This window comes from Prinia subflava, chromosome 5 (assembly GCF_021018805.1).
Source record: "Prinia subflava isolate CZ2003 ecotype Zambia chromosome 5, Cam_Psub_1.2, whole genome shotgun sequence".
NCBI lineage: Eukaryota > Metazoa > Chordata > Aves > Passeriformes > Cisticolidae > Prinia > Prinia subflava.
In genome coordinates, this window is record NC_086251.1 from 56,533,579 (window position 1) to 56,553,291 (window position 19,713).

Below are 19,713 nucleotides of genomic sequence, written 5' to 3' on the forward strand. Positions count from 1 at the left end.
CCCCCCCACCCCACTATTGCCCCTTCACAGAGACAAAGAGGATAGATTTATGCTTTTAATACATTTTATTAATTACCAAAATTTCCAGAAGCCAAACTTGGCAATATTTTTTTTTGTCTTCTGTAAAGGTTTTCATGCATAACTTGAAATTTGTCAACTGCAACAGTCAAGTGGTTACTTAAGGAGAGACAGAGACAAACATCCAGAATACAAACAGCTGTATCTGAATTAACAACACTTGTCTAATACTAACCTTATAAAGCAGGACGTGCCTTCCCTCTTATCAAAACCAAGCTGACAGATCTGCCTTTATACACACCCAACAGAATAAACTCTGTTATCGGCAAGGACGTTTTCCTTAAACGTTAGAAAAAAAAACAAAGCAAAGAATGGAGTGACTGTCCATAAACCAGTCTATACCTCAGTCCTCTTTAATCTACTTCTTCGATGGTGGGGCCGCCAGAGCCGCCCGCCCCGGCCCCTCCATCTCCCCGGTACAATTTTGTGACGATCGGGTTGCAGAGTTTCTCCAGCTCTTTCTGCTTGTGCTCGTACTCTTCCTTCTCGGCCATCTGGTTGCGGTCGAGCCAAGAGACCACCTCCTTGCACTTGTCGAGCACTTTCTGCTTGTCCTGGTCACTGATCTTTCCCTTCAGTTTATCGTCCTCCACTGTCTGCTTCATGTTGTAAGTGTAGGACTCGAGGGAGTTCTTGGCTGCCACCCGATCCCGGTTGGCTTCATCCTCTGCTTTGTACTTCTCTGCTTCTTGCACCATACGGTCAATGTCGTCCTTGCTGAGGCGACCCTTGTCGTTGGTGATGGTGATCTTGTTCTCCTTCCCCGTGCTCTTGTCCACGGCGCTGACATTCAGGATACCATTGGCATCGATGTCAAAAGTGACCTCGATCTGGGGGACTCCCCTGGGTGCTGGGGGGATGCCTGTGAGGTCAAACTTGCCCAGCAAGTTGTTATCCCTTGTCATAGCCCTCTCACCTTCGTACACCTGGACCAGGACACTGCTCTGGTTGTCTGAGTAGGTGGTGAAGGTCTGAGTTTGTTTGGTGGGGATGGTGGTGTTGCGCTTGATGAGAGCAGTCATCACTCCCCCAGCCGTCTCGATGCCCAGGGACAGAGGGGTGACATCCAGCAGCAGCAGATCCTGCACGTTCTCAGACTTGTCTCCCATGAGGATAGCTGCTTGGACAGCAGCACCGTAAGCCACAGCCTCATCGGGGTTGATGCTCTTGTTGAGCTCTTTGCCATTGAAGAAATCCTGTAGCAGCTTTTGGATCTTGGGGATCCGGGTAGAGCCCCCCACCAGCACGATCTCCTGGATCTGGCCCTTGTCGAGCTTGGCGTCACGCAGAGCCTTCTCCACCGGCTCCAGGGTGCCACGGAAGAGGTCAGCATTGAGCTCCTCAAAACGGGCACGAGTAATGGAAGTGTAGAAGTCAATGCCCTCAAAGAGAGAGTCAATCTCAATGCTGGCCTGTGTGGAGGAGCTGAGGGTGCGCTTCGCCCTCTCACAAGCTGTGCGCAGCCGCCTCACCGCTCGCTTGTTCCCAGCGATGTCACGCTTGTGCTTGCGCTTGAATTCTTCCACAAAGTGGTTCACCATGCGGTTGTCAAAGTCCTCCCCACCCAAATGGGTGTCACCAGCCGTGGATTTTACCTCAAAAATCCCATCCTCGATGGTAAGGATGGAGACATCAAAAGTGCCCCCTCCCAGGTCGAAGATGAGCACGTTCTTCTCTCCAGCCCGGGTTCCTTTCTTGTCCAGGCCATAAGCAATAGCAGCTGCAGTGGGCTCATTGATGATACGCATCACATTGAGGCCAGTGATGGTGCCAGCATCCTTGGTGGCCTGGCGCTGGGAGTCATTGAAGTACGCTGGCACCGTGATGACAGCATTCTGCACCTTGCACCCAAGATAAGCCTCAGCAATCTCCTTCATCTTGGTGAGCACCATGGAGCTGATCTCCTCTGGGAAGAAGGTCTTCATCTCCCCCTTGTACTCCACCTGCACCTTGGGCTTGCCGCCGTCATTCACCACACGGAAAGGCCAATGCTTCATGTCCGACTGCACCGTGGGGTCGTCATACTTGCGGCCGATGAGGCGCTTGGCATCAAAGATGGTATTGGTGGGGTTCATTGCTACCTGGTTCTTGGCAGCATCCCCGATGAGCCGCTCTGTATCGGTGAAGGCCACATAGCTGGGAGTGGTGCGGTTACCCTGGTCGTTGGCGATGATCTCCACCTTGCCGTGCTGGAAGACACCCACGCAGGAGTACGTGGTGCCCAGGTCGATGCCGATCGCCGGCCCTTTGGCAGACATGGTGTCGGCTGTCTGTGCTGCTGTTCGCCCGTGTCCACCCTGCCCGCTCCCGCTGCCGCCGCGGCGCGATATGCCCAGCTCGCGCCGCCGCCGCTCGTTTTATATCCGCCGCTGCCGCTTCTGGAACCTGCCAGAACCCTGACGGCCAATCCGGACGCGCCTCGAACAGCCGTTGGGCCAATCGCCCCCGCGAGCCGCCGAGGCGGGCCCGCCCCCAGCGCTCTGGCCAATCAGAACCGCCAGCGCCTACCCGCCAGCCCGCCCCTCCCGTGGGCCGAGATTCTTCCGGGTTTTTCTCGTGCGCCATCGCGCTCAGCCAATCCGCGCTTGTGCTGTGCGCTCGCCCCGCCCCCGCCGCGAGCCTCAGCCAGAAAGTTCCAGCTGAAATGACGTTATGCCGGAGATTGACAGCAGCGGTGTCCAATGGCAGGCGGGCGCGGGCCGGCGGGGTGGGGCTGTGCGATGGCAACGGAGCGCCCCCGCGCTCCGCCCGCTCGGTCCCGCGGGGTGTGGGGAGTTGTGGGTTCGGGGCCGGTCTCGCTGTGCGGTGTTTGTAATTCCTGAGCGCTCAGCGCTGCATTGGGGAATTTGCCCTTATTTGGTGGCAGGGCGGCAGAAATTTCGCCCTCCCTCCCTGATACAGACACACACCTCCCTTCAGGCTCCCCCCGTTTGTCAGGGGGGAACGGCAGTCACCCGTCCCGGCCGCGGCGACCGCCGCACTGTCATGGCGGAACACCTCCCCTCAGAGCTCCGCGCCCTCCCGCTGAGGGAAAGTCCCGCCGAGCCCGTGTTCGGCGTTATTTCGCTCGAACTTGGCGGGCTGACAACACCTCCGCCCCGTGTCTGTCCCGGTACCCAAACTGAGGGAATTGCAGCGGGTTTTCCCCTCCTGCCCCGGCAACAGAACTTAAGGAATGGGACCGGTGGAGCTTTGGGGGCCCTGTTGCTGCGTGTTCCTGCGTGGTGACCATTCTTGAACCGCCTCCAAATTCTTGTCTGTTGTGCTAATGTGAGATGCCGTCACGCCTACGTTTAGCAAAAGCTATGGAGCTATTAACTCGGAGCTAGGAAAGTGCTTTGATGAATATAAATTAAACATGAAAATCCGCTGTGGTTCCTCCAAATTATGCTTCCTTACTCTGGGACAAACACTTCAAAATATTCCAGTTCTAGTAAGGAGGGCAAAACACCATCCTGAGATCTTTTTCTATATATACAGAGAGTCTTAGTGAGGAGCGCCTTTACAGTTCCCTTAGAAGTGTTGCTAAAATTTTGTTATCCATAGACTTCAGGAGTTATGTGAGAGGATTAATGTCGGTGTGTACTTGAATTCTCTTTCATTAGTTTTGTCCTCAGCCTTCAGTAGTTTGCTATACCTGGCCTCATAGAAAACGTGTTACAGTTTTTTTCAGGGTGATTTGTATTCATACAGTTTTTACAGGCACTGCAACTCCTGTTCAAAAACATCCTTGTTTCCATTACTGTATTTTTCAAAGCCTTTTTTACAAGACATAGGAGTTCCACCTCTTCTGTGCATTACATGTGTACTTTTGTGATGGAAGAGCCTGGATTTCTGACCATACATACTGTACATGCTTAAATAACTATTATTCTCCATTAATCCTGGCTTTTTTTTTTTTTTTTTTTTCTTTCCCACACGGGTTCTGACCTTGGAGCAATCCAAAAGTCACTGGGAAATGGGAACCATCAGCTGTCCCTGCCTACAGGAGCTGCTCTGTATATCGGTGTGCATATTTCTTTGATGGGGAAGGGTGTCAGTGTCTCTTGTAGTTAGACCAGTCACTGATTCATCACTGAACCATCTCTTCCTGTAATTCACTGCCACTTCATTCATTTGATTGTATTATGTGGAACAGGGAGAAATGCCAGAGCAATACACAGAGAGGTGGATAATAAATTCTGTTTCAGCTGAAAAGTTGTTGTTGTTTAGTATTTGTATCCTTGTGAGGACTAATAATGCACAAGAACCCTGTTTTAATGCAGTACAAACTCAGACCCTGTTATTCCAGAGTATAAAGATTCCTGCCTCAAAAACATATGTATAGAAACAGTAGATGGAGAGAACAAGTGGAGTAGGAAATAACACAATATTGATTAATACTATAAAGAGCCTTTGCAGCAAAATTAATCCGATGTCTCATTTGACTGTAGCTCTAATTGAACAAGGTTTATCCAGTTTAGAAGGGACATTTCATTTCTTTCGCCCAAAGCTTTCAACTAAATGTTTTATCAGCCCAGGCACAAAATATATACAACAGCTCCAGACAACACTTGTTTGGGGTTTCCAATAACTAGTGTGGCCCTGATGTGTGCTGATACCCACATGTGCTGGTAACTTGCTAAAGAGGTGTTTGCATTGACTGGATTACTGCTCACCCTGAGAGCACTCCCTCAGTCCTATTTCATCATTTGAGTGCTAGTGCTGTAGTAAATTAGGGGAAAAGATCTTGGAGGAACACATGAGCACACCACTTTAATGCTACTGGTGTAAGGAGACATCCTAAGGGAAAATCCAAAGATCTCTGGACTGAGGCTACCAAAAATTTCATTTAGCCTGTTGCAGAAGTGTTTCTTTCCCAGCTGGGCACACAGGTGCTGTTTTCTTCTGTACAATGATATGTCTAGGTCCCAGCTGCTTTTTAAGCTTCCATTCCTACTCAGTCAGAAGTTCACGAGATGTTCTTGCCATCACCTCTTACTGATGCCCTAAGAGAAAGTCCAGTCTAACGAGAGGGAGCAACCTCTAAAACCTCATTAGACGTATTCTCTCTTCTCAGCAGAGCTGTTACCAGCCTGCTTTTTGTCAGCAGTTTGGGAACCAACTCATCCATGCAGTCATCCTCTCATACGGGAAGAGCCACATGATTCCCTTTAATGTTGCTTCATATGCAATCATGGTTCAGGTGAGCCAAACCAACTGGTTCAGAAATTAAAGAGTGAGCTTTATGGGAAGGACTTCAGCACAAGTCTGATTTTCCCTTTAACAAAACATTTGCTGTTATTCCCTCATCCTGAATCTGTAAGCTATATTTTCACAGCAACTTCCAGAGCAGCAATTTGGCACGTCTGGCAGTGGCAGGCCTCTTTGTGATCCATTTATTTGTGTTTAGGATCGATTCTGCACCCCTGTCTCCTGTTTGGCAGTGTTATGTAATACGCTGTAGGCTATTCTCCATTACACCACCCAGCCAGAAATGAAGATGATATTTAGATTTCTTCAGTGAAGCAAGAGCTCAGTATCTGGAGCAGAACTGAGAACTCAACCCTTATCTTTATCTTGATAAAAGAAAGATTTTCCCCCCATGTGTTTCATAAGGCAATGTAGTATAAAAATAGGACTGAACCCAAGTTACAGTTCAATCAGACATCAGCCACTTGGATCATTAAGATAAAGTTGAAATGGAATTAATTTTTTGGCAGTCAGAAGACCTTAGACCTTAAATTCTGGTATCCATTTCCCTCATATCCCTTTCCCTAATACCCATTTCCCTTGTAAAACTACCCAAAAATTGCATAGATCACATTGTACCGGTGAGAATGGATTATTTTATAATACAGCAATCAGTTCAGAAAAGTCTAAGGAACTGCTATTCTAAGATCAAGTAGTACTTTGTCACAATACCTTTTCATCACTGAAATTCTTCATCTTGTTTATATTTGTGAATGTATGTCTGGTACTTGGAATTCAGACAAGAACTACCAGTGTTTAAAATGACAAGATTTTTCTAACACGGTGTTGCATTAAAAATCATAGTGTATGTGCAGGGAACTATGTAACTTACTTTGTATTTATATACCTCCAGGTTTTGTGCACAGCTGCTCCTTGTGAATTTAAAGGGCAGCCAAAAGACATCATCTTACTTCAATAAGTGCTCCTTTGTTTTTGTGATTAACAAGTAAAGTAAATCTGTACAACGTGGTTTTTGGCAAACTACACAAAAGCGTGATCAGTACGATGGAAATATTCAGAACAGCAGAACACAGGGCACTGTAATTTCATATGCCAAACCAGGAGTTCAAAACTCGTGAGTCAGATCTTCTAAAATTATAAACCTAGTGGCTTCATTCACCTTCTGGCTTTTTCATCTTTACCATATGTTCAGATTACACTTTTAGGATTTTCCATGTAATTTGCAAGTCTATTTTTTTTAATAAATAATATAGCTCATTACACCATCTCACAACTGAAATCAGACTGCCTCAGATTGATTAGACTCAATAGAATCATGGAAGTTTTCAACACTGATTAAACTAATGCTTGATGCTTCAACGAATAATTATTTTATAATTAAGTGGGGTTTTAAGCACATTTATTTACACAGACTTCTGACAGTTTGCTGAGGGATGATTGAAAGCTGAAGTTAGTATCACTAGTGCTAACTAGATAAACTGGTGTGCTGTGCATTTTAGGCAGAGCTCTTTAACTGCAGCCTCCTTTTCTTGCAGCCAGTACCAGCTCTACTGACACTCCTAAGCAAGTGACTTTAAAGCAAAACATTTTCTAGTAATCACAGAATCAGATCAGAAAAGGACCTTAACAGGTCATTTAGTCCCATTTTGTGTTTAACCAAGATTGCCTTTCATGCAATTTAAGGCAATTATTTTTATTCTTATTGACTGTGGATATGAGAAACAGTTGTGCCATTTTTCTTTGCAACCAGGTTTTATATATGAAAATCATTGTGTTTTCCCTCCACCATCTCTTCTGTAAAATGACTTAAAATCACTCAACCTGTGCTCAGAAGCAAAGTCTTCTTGGTTTCCAGACATTCACTGCTTTCTCCTGGATTCTCTGCATGCACCTTGTATCTTAGTTTTCAAGTGCTGTGCTCAAAACCTGAGATGTTACCAGCTCTTGCCTTAATGGTTCTGAAGGAGCAGATGATACTCCAGTTTCTACATTTCAGTTTTTACCTTTATTTGCAATGTCAATAATTTCCAGAATATGATCCAAAATAATGCATCAATTCCTTTCATTTGAAATTGAAATGGTAGTTTTAGTTTAGATATTAGGAAGAAATCCTTTAGTGTGGGGGTGAGTGAGGCCCTGGCACAGGGTGCCCAGAGCAGCTGCGGCTGGCCCACCACTGGGAGTGTTCAAGGCCAGGCTGGTGGAGTTTTGAGCAGCCCAGTCTGGTGGAAGGTGTCCTCCCCATGGCACGGCCGCTGGAATGAGATGATCTTTAAGGTCCCTTCCAACCCAAACCATTCTAGCATTCTATGAAATTAAGCAGCTTTTCCTTTACTTGCACAGCTAATGGTTCCAGCTTGCACTATTAAATATGTTTTCAGACCCCATCTGCACCTTGCCATGATTATTCAGAATCTTATCTGTTAATGTACCTGAACTCTGCTTGGTCTTGTTTGAAGATATTTGAAGGATACTCTATATGGTCCATGAAATAAATAAAAACAAAGAATTTTATCTACAACTGCTGTGATGGGGTTAAACAATATACTGCAATTATTGGCAGTAACTGTAAAGCTGGAAAATTATGCTAAGTCTTAAACAAGATAAGTGGTGTACTGTAAACCCAGGCAAAGACTAATACTTCTTACTCAGAGATCAGCATGGGATTAATCTCTCAGATTTACTGATATGCTTAGTGTGAACTATTTTTGTAATAATTGAATGATAGCATGCTATAAGTTTCTCTTGTTTTCTCATTTCTGTGATTATTTGATAATTATTCATTTCTCTTTTCCCTCTTGTCATTAGCAGGTGAAAAACACAGGAGCTGATGAAGCAGGTGGTAACTTCACCCTGTTGCCAGGCATAAGATGGAATTAAATGAGATTAATAAGCGGATTTGTAAGAGTATTTTATTAAAGATACTGTTGCAAAGCACAGAATAAGCTTTAAAGATGATGATAACTAACCTGGAATGTCTTTACTGATACTCTACATAGACTGGAAGTAATTGCTAAGTTACAGAACAGTCACAGCCTGTTCTAGATGTCCTACACTTTGTATACTGTTGAAGGCGATGCTATAAATGTATTCCCTTCTCTCCTCTGCTTTGTGGTGGTCCTACTCTTAAGGTCCTTCCTGTTTTCTATAGAAAGAACATCCCATCTGCTCTTAGATATCTTGTGCCTTCTCCCTGCAGAGTCCCCAGTGGTATCCAGCTTTGCCCAGGTATTCACCATCCTCCCCTTTGCTCCTTAAGTGTCAGCATTCCAGTGCTGCACTGGAGGCTTTTAAAATACCTCCATCAATGTTTAAGGTGTTACATGTTAATAGAGGTGATACCTTCAACATCTATACGCTGAAACACTGGGGGCTACGTAATTAGATTAAGCAACCACATTCAAAGATATCTGAACATCTTTTCTTGCATTTGTCGAGTAACTTTATAAACTCAAAAAGTGTAAAGCAAGCACAGACACATGCCCTATACAAGCTGCAATACAGACAATATTGTACACACTTTGTAACAACAGTAATGAAAATGATGCCAATTATAAATAAAATTATAGACAGACTCTTCTTGAGATAACAGTTATAGTGAACAATGAAACATCCTTTTATATCATGAGTAGAATTAGTAAGATACGTAACTACAGCAGAATATAATCAGCATGTTTAGTCTGCTTACATGTCTTAATTTGATCCACTGTTGTCTGAGGGAAGCAAAAGAAATTAATATTTTTATAATTCATGCCTGCCCTAATTTGAAACATTTACTGCCTCCTTGCTTTTTTGGTTAGGGTTTTCTTTCTCCCACCATTAATTTAGCTGGAAACATTAGTATTCCTAAAATGTTCAAATCTGAACATGAACACCTGATTCTCTTCTTCGAGCCAGCTTTTGCAAGGCTTAGCTCCAGAACAAGGTGCACCCTGTGCCCTGTGAAGATTATTTCACATTTACTCATCTCCTTGTTGGTAAAAAAATTTCACCATTCTTTTTAAAAAACCAGAGCACCATTTCTTTCCTCTCCACATACAAGCACTGTGCTCCATGGAAGGTCCTCTTCAGCTTGCAAATGATGATCAAGCAGCAGGGGAAATCAAGTCAGCTGGATCTCTCTCACCATCCTGTCCTTCCTCAGGGACCCTCTGTCCTCAGTTTTTAAGATTTTTTTCAGCTCTGACTCTTTTTTTTGGTTTTGTGTTTTTTTGTTTTTTTTTTTTTTTTAACACTTGATAGTTTAGCATTGTGCATGAGTATACACTTGTAATGTTTGAACTAAAAAATCTACACAGTTTTTGACAGCAACTCTAAGAAGCCTCATTTCAAAAAAGGAGCACTCCAGCATGTGAATAGAAATTTTGCAAATTCATTTCAGTGCAGCCCTTAACACCTGGCATCTGCCTCTTTTGGCTGTCTGCTCCATGAAAGACTTTGAATTTGTTTTTTACAGCTGTAAGTAATAGTCACAAGGAAGTAAGATTTATAATACATAGAAGAGTCCAAAAGAACTTTTACTGCATGTTCTAATTTGACTGCTTTGGTGCCTTTTGCGACTGCTGCAGTATGTCAAAAAAGCAAAGGTGGTGCCAATTCAGATCTGGCACACGAGGTTCTGAGTTTTTATGAAATCTTTTGCCGACCAGTTCTTCCTCATGTCTTCTCCAAATCTGGTTCTCTCAGTTGTTCAGAAGCTTAGAAGTCCCTATTTCACTACTGCCATGCAGAAAAGAAATGCAAGAAAAATATTAAAAGTCAGAAGCCCGCACTGCAGTACTGTATTTGCTAGCATGATGTGGTCCCTCCCACCTCACCATGTGTGGTTTTCCTCCAAATACCCATCCTTCAGTTATATTCAGAGCACCCACCACAGTCAGGAACTCTTTTAAAAAGCCATACATTTCCTTAAACCCCTACCCCACCAGAACACGACCTTAAACAGTGTTGTCATCTTGTTTCAGAAACTTTTGCTTCTTTTTCCTTTGCCTTCTGTTTTCAAAAGAACTACAGATTTGCTGAAGAAAAGCTTCACTTCCCAAACCTCCCAGAAGAAATTTTTCATACTGTATGTGTTACTTTCCAGCAGTGGTTTATGGCTGGGCTTAGTGGATGCACAAAAAGTTGCACAAATATTATTCCCCCTCAGCCACTCATAGCTTGGAACATCCCCACTCCTGAATACTTCTCACTGCTTCATATTTGACTGTATTTTTGGTTGTGGTTCTTTTTATCTTGCCTAACTCAGAGGTAATTGTTATGTATTTACTCGACACACACCCCAAATTCTTATTTTAGGTTAAGTGCAGATAAATTGTATAAATATTCACAATTTCTATAAGTCTCTTTCAACCACACTAGTTCATGACAAATGTGAGCAGCTTTGTGCGCAATAGGAACAACCCAGAAACTGGAAATGCATGGATGTAACTTTTGAGGACAATCCTCAGGGTTGTTGGGGTTTTTTTTTTTGCACACTGACTTCTTTCTCTGGATATGCGAATCACATTGTACAAAGTATATGATTGTGCCACTCCTGGATAACTTACACTTGGTGTTTCCATGAGATTGTGGCAGCCCTGGCCCAGGTGGTTGTGTTTGCACTGCAAAGGCTGCACATGAAGCCAGGTTTAGCAGCTCTTTGCATTACTTACCTGCCAAAGCATCCTCAAGGCCAGCTCAGGGCTGCATTTCCTGGCACACCTTTGAGAGGAAAGCCTCGAGTGATGCTCCACACCTTGGTGTGCACCATGGCCAGGCCCTCACTCACTGCATGTGCCAGGCCCAGGCTCGTCTGGTATTTTATCTGCCCTCTGTGCCATATCACATACTTAAGGAAGGCAAAAGGGCCAGCTGGGACAAAAGTCTTTTGTTTTGTGCCATGAGGGCGAGAACAAGGGGAAACAGGTCTTGGGCAAACTGCTACCTTCAAAGCACTGCTGGTTCTGGCAGCCAGACCATGTGTCTGCCTACCACATTCTTAAAACCTCGGAGGGGAATTCACTGGACTGGTGCTGTTGTTGCAAAGTAACTCTGACATGACTAGCTCAGAAGTCAGGAAGTACCTCTTTTTTTTGGTAAACTAACAAAGGAGGAAAAAAAGTTGTCCTAACTACAGTATGCATGTGAGCACTGCTCTTCCCCAGGCAACATCAGTGTTTACCATTGCTGTTCATTACCATGCCAGCCTGCACTTTGGAGTCCAAAATCTCTGTCATTTGCAAATCACAGACAACTCACACACACAGAGCTGAGCTTCATTCCACCACCTCCCTCAAATACACCGGCTGTGCTGTGTGGGACCACCTCAGAGTGCGGGAAGGTGGGCTGCCTGTGGGTATTAAATCACATTTTTCCGATGAGACAGCAGAAACACTGCAGATCAGTGCCAGCTGTGGTGGGGCGGGGAGCAGCACACACAGAGCTGCCGGCACTGCTGAGAGCCTGCAGCCCACAGGAAGGGAGATCAGAGATAAAGCGTTGTGCCCTCCTCGCAGAGTCTAAAATAGCCCAGCTGCCCTAAGCACAGGAGCTGTGCGGGGACGCACAGGACCTGCTTCACCCTCCTCCCGCAAACGGGAGCGTCCCAGCCCTGGCCATGGGGACAGGCGCGTTCCCAGGCAGCCACGAGATGGCGCTGGAACCTCCATCCCCGCATCCTGAGCATCCGCAGAATTCCAGCCCTTCCCGGAGCTTCCAGAGGATGCGGCTCCTTCCACTTCATCAAAGTCAGAGGAAGTCTGTGATTAGCTGGATGTTTACAAATAAAAGGAGGATCTGGAGACAGATCAAAGATGACTCTCCAGATTTGGCCCAATATCAGATTCCTGTGCTAACAGCGTTTGCACGGGTTCCACTCTTATGTTCAGTGGCTGAACTTGGTGTATCTCATCAAGCATTAATAATGCTTTTTTAAGGCTTAGTGCATTTATTAGAAGTCTGAAGATTCAGCCGGCTAAGGACCTGAAGAAACAAAACAACAACATGCCTCAGCCCACAAGATCTTCCAGGCTCCATCTAAGAGAAGCACCCACTGGGTTCTTCCTCACCCTGCTTCCTGCAATGTAAAGGGAACCAAGAAGCAAAGATAAGCACTGTTCCAAAATCCAAAGGATGTAGTACTTCAGACTTAGTAAACAGGACCAGTAGCTCCTCTAACATTCTCTAACAATCTAAGTAGCTTGGATGGCCCAATCACACTGTACATACTTTTCACTGAGGAGTCTCTAGTTCATCCAGGATCTCAGTGACTTTGTCACAGCCCAAAGGACGTGGGAGAGAAGCAGATGGGAGATAAAAAATGTGGTGTGTGAAATACACTGAGTTAATGTATATCTGTTCTAAGGGACATCTTTGTTTTTGACTCTGTGTAACAAACCAACATAGCTTGTGAGGTCTGGGAGGCCACAGACTATTCCTTCTCTCATAGTAGTGCTCTGTTTGAAGTTGGTATTTCTATTTGGGGTCTAAGCCACACTGAACTTGATCAAATAAACATTTTCCAAAGGAAACTGCCTTTGAACTATTTAACTCTTTGCACAACAACTAAAACTGAAAAAACTGCAACAACTACTGTAAAATCTCTTTTGTCCTGACTGAGTTATTTTCCAGTTTTTAAGTTACTGTACATCAGGACCTCTGTCTTTTCTGGCAGAACTGACCGTGTCAGCAATGGCCAGTAAAATCTCAGTGAAACACAATCCATCTGAAAGCAGACTAGGTGGGGCTAACCCTCAGACTCTCAGGCACGCAGAATATTAAGTGTCATATTTTACAGCATATGTAAGTGTACACAACTTCTATTTAATTCACCTGATAACAATGTAGCTCAGACATCTGAGCTCTCTCCTGGGCTGTGGAACATACTAAGACAATTTTTCCATCAGTCCCACAGGATCCTACCCTGTATTTCCTCTTCCTACAATATTACTCTATCCTTCCCCCAGAGGAGGGATACTTTAGATTTTGTCTCTTAAAATGTTTCTGATTTGTGTAAGTGATTCAATAACCAATGGCTAGAAACCAGAACCTCAGTAGTTTGGAAGCTGGAACTCTGTACCAGTAGGTACCAGTAGGAAACCCACAGGCAGGGAATAAACCAGGGCACCATCTTTAGCATCCTAAATAAAAGCCCTAACAACAACTTGTGTCAGAGGAACGTAACCAATACCAGAGGTCTGGTGTATCTGCTGCCAAAACCAAAAGCAATTTATGGTATTCAGCAAACTCTATTTTTAGCCAGCTTATCTGCATTTCCACAAACTTTCATGGTCTTTGGGGCTTTTGCCATGGAGAGAAGGACAGTATGTTATTTTTCCCTTTCATTTTCTGGGGAGTCAGAAGCAGAAGTCCCTCTGGTGACCACCCGCAATGTAGAGGGATGGTTACCTAAAAAGGAGAGAACAGGTATTACTGAGTTGTGTAGATTCAATTGAACATGTGAGAACTATTAAAAAAAGGCAACTTCTTAGCCCTAGTCATTGCTTTAAAACAGGAAGAAAGCAGATCTTCCTTTTCAAAAAACAGAAGGCACATAAAAGAGCTGAAAGGATGTATTTTAAAAATAGCAATCTTGTCATCAGGGGAGATGGGTGAAAAGACAGGGGGAAAGATGGATTTTTGCATCTTTTGTGTTGGAAACACGGCTGCTGCAGAGACCTTGGCAATTGCTGACACTGGTGGCACTTTGCCTGACAGACAAGTTGAAATTAAGGATTTACAACAGTCCTGATTTCCAGTGGATTTCCTACCATCTACACAGCTTCCAGGATTTAGAGGCCTATAAGGGATGCTCTCATTCCCTGTCAGGAGTTTTGGGATATCTGCAGAACTACAAGACATATTTATCTGAAGTCACAGCTTATTTGCAAACAAAAAAAAGAAAAAAAAATACACCCCAAAATTTCATTGATGCAAATCACACATGAGTTTGAGTGAAAACAATAAATGCAGCAGAACTTTGTCAGAGGGTGAAGTTCTTGAACCATTTCTTTTTTCTTTCCTCCCACCGGAAATTCTAGATGCAGCATTGTTTTTGTGGTTGTAGCTGGAGGAAGATTTACTATGTTTTTTAGTATGCCAGAAGGCACAGGAAAGGATTAAACCTTTTCATTTTCTTGCAAGAGAATCAGAGATCCTGACCACGTCTGAACCTCAAGGTTGCTGGGGTGAGGTGTGCCACGCTGGCTACACAAAAGAGACAGTCAAAGCCTGGCCTTGGACCATCTGAGGATTTCTCATCTCACAGTTCTGTTATGTTCCCTTTAATATATTTATATGAAACTTTAAAAATGTATTTTCAACTACTCTAACACAGGGAATCTGCATGAATTACTGAAAACCATTTCTCTAAAAGCATGAGGCACAGTGTTGTTTTCTTATGTCTTAATAAAAATATCCCCAGCCTACAAGACATTTGAGGGCAAAAATAACCCAAATAAAGATCTGATAGCATTTCTCCTATGAAGCTGGCACTGGCCATTCAAGTACATGAAAAGTAACATGGGCTGTTTGTTTCAGGGCAGAATATTTATAGTGATGATGAAGTGATTCCTGAGTCATGAGCTCTACTGCCCTGTTACAAATTAAGATTTGTCTTTCTGCATTAAAAAAATAAAATTACAATTAATTCCAGAATTGTGGAAGTGACTGTAAAAGTAGCTAAAGACACTTAATTTATAAAATGTGTCCTGATTTTTGGCATCTTTCCCCTACAAAATCTCAGCCTACTCACACGTCTCAAGAATACACTGCACAGCAATATTTTAGGAGTTTTTTGGAAGTTGGAAAAAAATACAGAGAACTGGTTTATAGCTGAGAACTACAGAAATGTCAGCTTTTGAAAACATGTTCCTAATTTCTAGCCTTCAGCAGACTTTTATAAAGTCAAATTAGTCATGCTTCATCTTGTAGGTCTTTAAGTCTGTGACAAGCATCAAACCAGCTGAAAATTAGGGAAGTCAGAAGATCTGATTTTTAACCCTCTGAGATTGAGAAGGACTTAGAAACACACAGGGATAGCAACAGATACTGCCAGCATCAGCTTAACTTACACATGGAATTACCCCGAGCTTTCAGCATTAGACAAAAATGAGACAAGTGTGTCCTGTTAGTGTGAAAAGCAGAGAGGGGCACAGGGCAGCAGAGGAGCTCCACAGCTGGGCCCACAGCTGGAGGGCAGGAAGGGCAGAGGAAGGTGGGAGCCATTCCTGGTGTTTGGCCAGACAAGGGGCCCAGCTCATTCCTGGCCTCGGGCCAGGCCAACCACACAAACCCAGTGGCGCGGAGCACTACCCAGGCTGCTTCAAGAAACACTAAGAAAGCTCCAGAGCATATTTGTGGGATGAGCTGAATGCAGGAAGGTTTCCAGTTCTCACGAAGAGGGCAGATAGCAGAGATGTGTCTCATTTGGAAGAGGCTGGGCTGCCTTTTTCCTTATCAGGAAATAGGAGATGAATAAGAGTTCCCCCAAGCATCCTCAGCTTCCCGGAGGATGCTTGGGGGAGACAGAGACCGAGTTAAATTTGGGACATGCTCTGAGTTCTGGAACAGCTCGTTTAAGCAAACAAGCCCCCTCCCAGCCACTCATTCCTCCTCTCGTGCCACCCCTTCTATTGTGCTTGCACAAGATCTGACAGAGATGGAGAGGGAAGCACAGCAGGGAACTGATCCAGCCAAAAACCAGCCCCACAGGGAATAGAACAAAGCCTGTTGTTTGATTCAGTTCGTGGTGAAGCTGCATAGATCCGTGCTTTTTGACAATGGAGAGGGTGGCACACAGAGGAGAGGAGAGCTGAAACTAATGGGGAGAAGTAAAGGGCTGCCAGGGCTCAAGGTGGCACAGCCTCCAGGAGCAAATTCGTGTCCTCACCAATAGCTCTGAGACACTTGATGGTTTAGCACTAGAGTATTCAAATACAATCGTGTAGTCAAACTATTCACTTTTATAACAATGTATTTTTAATACATTCTCCAGGGCAATATATTTTCTGTCTTCAGCTTTGAATAAAAAATACACTGAATTATATGTTTTACATCAACTGAAAAGATTACATCGAGAAGTCCCCTAATTAAAGCATAAATTCTTAGAATTCCATGATACTCTATTTATTGAAATCAAGATTTCTCCACAGACCTGTTGGCTACAAATATCATTATACACAAATGTAAATACTACTTTGAACTAACAAGTCAGCAGGAAACATTTACAAGTATATATATATTAACATTTTAAACATCTCCTCTGAAATTGAAAAAGAAGCTCAACAGCTTTTGTGATATTTTAAAGCTCATACCAGGTCTTCATGAATTCCCTCTTTTTAACTTTCAGTAAATCTTGAAAACTAGGAGCTAGGCTGGCCACTTTTAAATTCTCAGGATTGCAGCCCACAGCACTGCCAAAATGAGAAAAACAACAGAACATAGAGAGGTCCTCCAAAAATAAGAACAGCAAATCACTTAAAAATATAACTTATGGCATCCAGCAAATCTTTTTCTTTCTGGCTACGCCTTGTACAATGTTTGTACCTCCAGTTTTAAAGATAAGTGCTTTAACACACTAATATTCACTAAGGAGATGCAAAGGAACAATGTTATGGCAAGAGAAAAGTACAAATTAGAGGAACTCCTAAATAAAATATTTTTGCTTCCTCTTCACAATCTTTCAAGTAACAGCAAAACTTCTAGCATAACTGCTGTTGTTTTTTTTATGTCTGCTTTTGTTCTGTCTCCACGTTAAATCGTTTTTGTCATGGTAGGAGCACTGAAACACCATCATTTCACTCTCCTGCAGATGTTGTCCCATTCTGGGGAGAACATTCAGGAGTGGGCAGCCCCAGGCTGCCTCAGCACCCAGACCTTCTCTCCTTTCAGCCAAATCCCTCCTGTCACTCCAGGCCTTTCCTCTAACAGTCCCATGCTGCTCCCCTGCACGCTTTTACATGTCATCTTAAATACTCATCTATTTAAATACCCATCTACTTGCACGCCAGGCTGACTTGTTTATGTTCTCCAGTACTCCCCTTGATCACTTCTCAGGCTACTTCAGTCATTCTGATTTTTTCTGCCTACATGTAAGTAGATCCACTCTTAAGCTTCCCTGCAGTGCAATTCATGCTCTTTGTGAGCCTTAGCATGGACTTTCATACATGTGAACTCCAAGGCACTGGGTTTTGTTTCACTAGAATAGGAAAAAACATCAATTCAAGTTCAGCTGGAAAGGTTTAACAAACTTTACTTTGAAAGGCTACTACAACACAGCTTAAAATTGAATAACAGAGGTATTCAGGGTGTTTATAAAGTTAGATAGTACATGTAAATACCATCATTCCCAGTTTCTCCATTTAACTTCTGTAGCTGGCAGGTCTACTTACACTAGGAAGTCACAATTTTTAAGAAACGTTTTGGGGTCAAGTTCAGACCAATAGGCTGTAAACAAGAGCTCCTGATCCTGAGCAGGAGGCTCTATAAATCACCCTTAGCCCTTCACCGAATTCAGGACTGATCCCTTCCATGGCAGAGGTCACCTCCTGCTTTTGAACAAGGTCTTTAGTGCGGGCTGTGCCCCGCAGCGCTGCGGGCGGCGGGGCCGGCCGTGCTTGGTACGCAACCCGCATTCGTGAGCTCATGGCTCAGGCCCACAGCTCCCCAGCCAAGCTGAGTCATCCTCACTCGGGCCTCACTGCCGGGACATTTTATCCACTCCTCCAGCCACCCCCTCCAAGCCACCTTTGGGATCTGCTTCCCACTGCACAGCTCTAATCCTGCCTGCCTGCCTTTGGCACTCCCTCCCACTCAGGATCTCCTCTCCTGCTCAGTCCTCCCACTCCTGCAGTGCCACGAGACCCTCCTGCCAGCTCCCCCAGTGCTCTCCAGTTTTCCTTCACTTCCCTTGACTGCTTTTCCCAACCCAGCTGATACAGTGAGGGATAACCCACATGTCAGAGGATCCCTGTGTGCAGTGTATGAATCCCCCACCTCTGGAGCGCTGGGGTGTATTCATGCCTGTGCTCTTTTGGCCCCAGTGCTATCGAGGACTCAGTCGACTTCAGCACCATACAAGAAAACAAAGGACTGAGGAGTTAAAGCAAAACACTAAAAGCCCACTAAACTGCACCCAAAGCAGTTGGTGCCTCAGAGCAGCTGCTGGCTCAGGACCAAGGGCTGGTGGGGGAGCCTCCTCCATCACTGCAGAAATGCACACGTCTGCCAACCAAGAGAAATCCTAATGCACATTTAAAACTGGATAAACGCAAGGCAACTCACACCGCTTTTAACAGTTAAAGTGGAGATTCTGAATTGTATTCAATCCTCTGAACTGTCTCAAATTAAAACTCGATACCCCTCATAATCCCCAAGAAACTAGGAATGAAATTCAACTCTGACAGAAACAAGCACATGAAAGGCCTGGACTAGACCATCAATTCCTGGCTCCTATTCTCAACCCCACCACTGGCACATGAGGTGATAGAACATTTCAGCTGGAAGGGACCTGCAATGATCATCGAATCCAACGGCCTTAACTGCTGATCTAAATTACTTTCCTCCCTCCATAGCTCAGTGGGAAATAACATTACCACCCTCTTCGATAAAGTGAGATCTACTGGGAGAAAGTGCAACCAGGTTTTATTTTTTAATTGTTTTCTCCACAATTATGTATTAGGATCCTTTCCTCCACCCCATCACAGATCACACACTTAACAAACATTTAGACAGCTGGTGCCTACGAGTCAAAGCCAGTTGCTCTCTCAAGGCCAAAGTGCCTCACTGAATTGGTGTCAGCTGGTACTTAGTAGGATTTTTAAATTCAATTAAATTAAGAGACAAGCTGCATAGATTCGGGCTCTGCTAGAATCAGAAAGGGATCTTAAAAGGCATAAAATATCTTTACATTTATTAAGCAAACTCGGCAGTCTTTTCTTGTTATATTCTTGTTGAAAAACAGAACATTCATAAAGTATCATGAAAACAAGAAGCATAAAACCCCTAAGGTCCCAAGCAACGGGACTATCTCCACACCCACCCTGCTTTTAACCTTCCAACACAAGCAGCAAGGCACGGTTCACAGCTAGGCAGAAAATGCAGTCTTCAGTGCCCATGGCCATACTGCATTCCTAGCAACCCACCACGGCCACTCCTCCCTTGTATGTTAAGAGAAGCAGGCTAAAAACACCCACAGAGGTACAGACAGTGAAAGAAAGGCCAACATCAGTTGAGTTCTGCTAGGACATCCCCTCTGGAAAACGAGCACTGTGCTGGAACCCCCCGGTTACCCCGACAGTCATTAACTCCCTTCCCCTTGTGCACAGCAGCCCGAAGCTGCGAGGGTTAACTGAGCCTGCTGCTCTCACCCCTGGGCAGCACCTTCCAACAAAGCCAAGGAGCAGGGGACCAGGACAGCCAGCTCTGCCCCTACAGCAGAGTCAGAGCACAAAGGGTTACTTC

General features: G+C 44.4%; 2 protein-coding genes across 3 annotated transcripts in view; both read right to left on the reverse strand.

Moving 5' to 3' along the window:
* The window catches only part of ZBTB1 (zinc finger and BTB domain containing 1), a 56,579-nt gene that overhangs the window by 23,465 nt on the left and 13,401 nt on the right, over positions 1-19,713 (reverse strand). The window contains exon 3 of one of the 2 annotated variants that reach the window (XM_063399525.1): positions 8,170-9,990. The exons of the other annotated variant lie outside the window; for it this stretch is intronic. Within the exon in view, the coding sequence (XP_063255595.1) occupies positions 9,954-9,990 (37 nt within the window). The 3' untranslated portion in view covers positions 8,170-9,953. Of the gene's footprint in view, positions 1-8,169; positions 9,991-19,713 lie in introns of those variants that run through there. 2 annotated transcript variants of the gene reach the window in all.
* HSPA2 (heat shock protein family A (Hsp70) member 2) lies at positions 47-2,425 on the reverse strand. The gene has a single exon (XM_063399518.1). It carries the CDS (start codon positions 2,334-2,336, stop codon positions 432-434), a length of 1,905 nt encoding a protein of 634 aa, XP_063255588.1. The 5' UTR covers positions 2,337-2,425; the 3' UTR covers positions 47-431.

Excerpts from the sequence above, each read along its gene's own strand:
- HSPA2 (XM_063399518.1), bottom strand. The coding sequence starts at position 2,336 with ATGTCTGCCAAAGGGCCGGCGATCGGCATCGACCTGGGCACCACGTAC.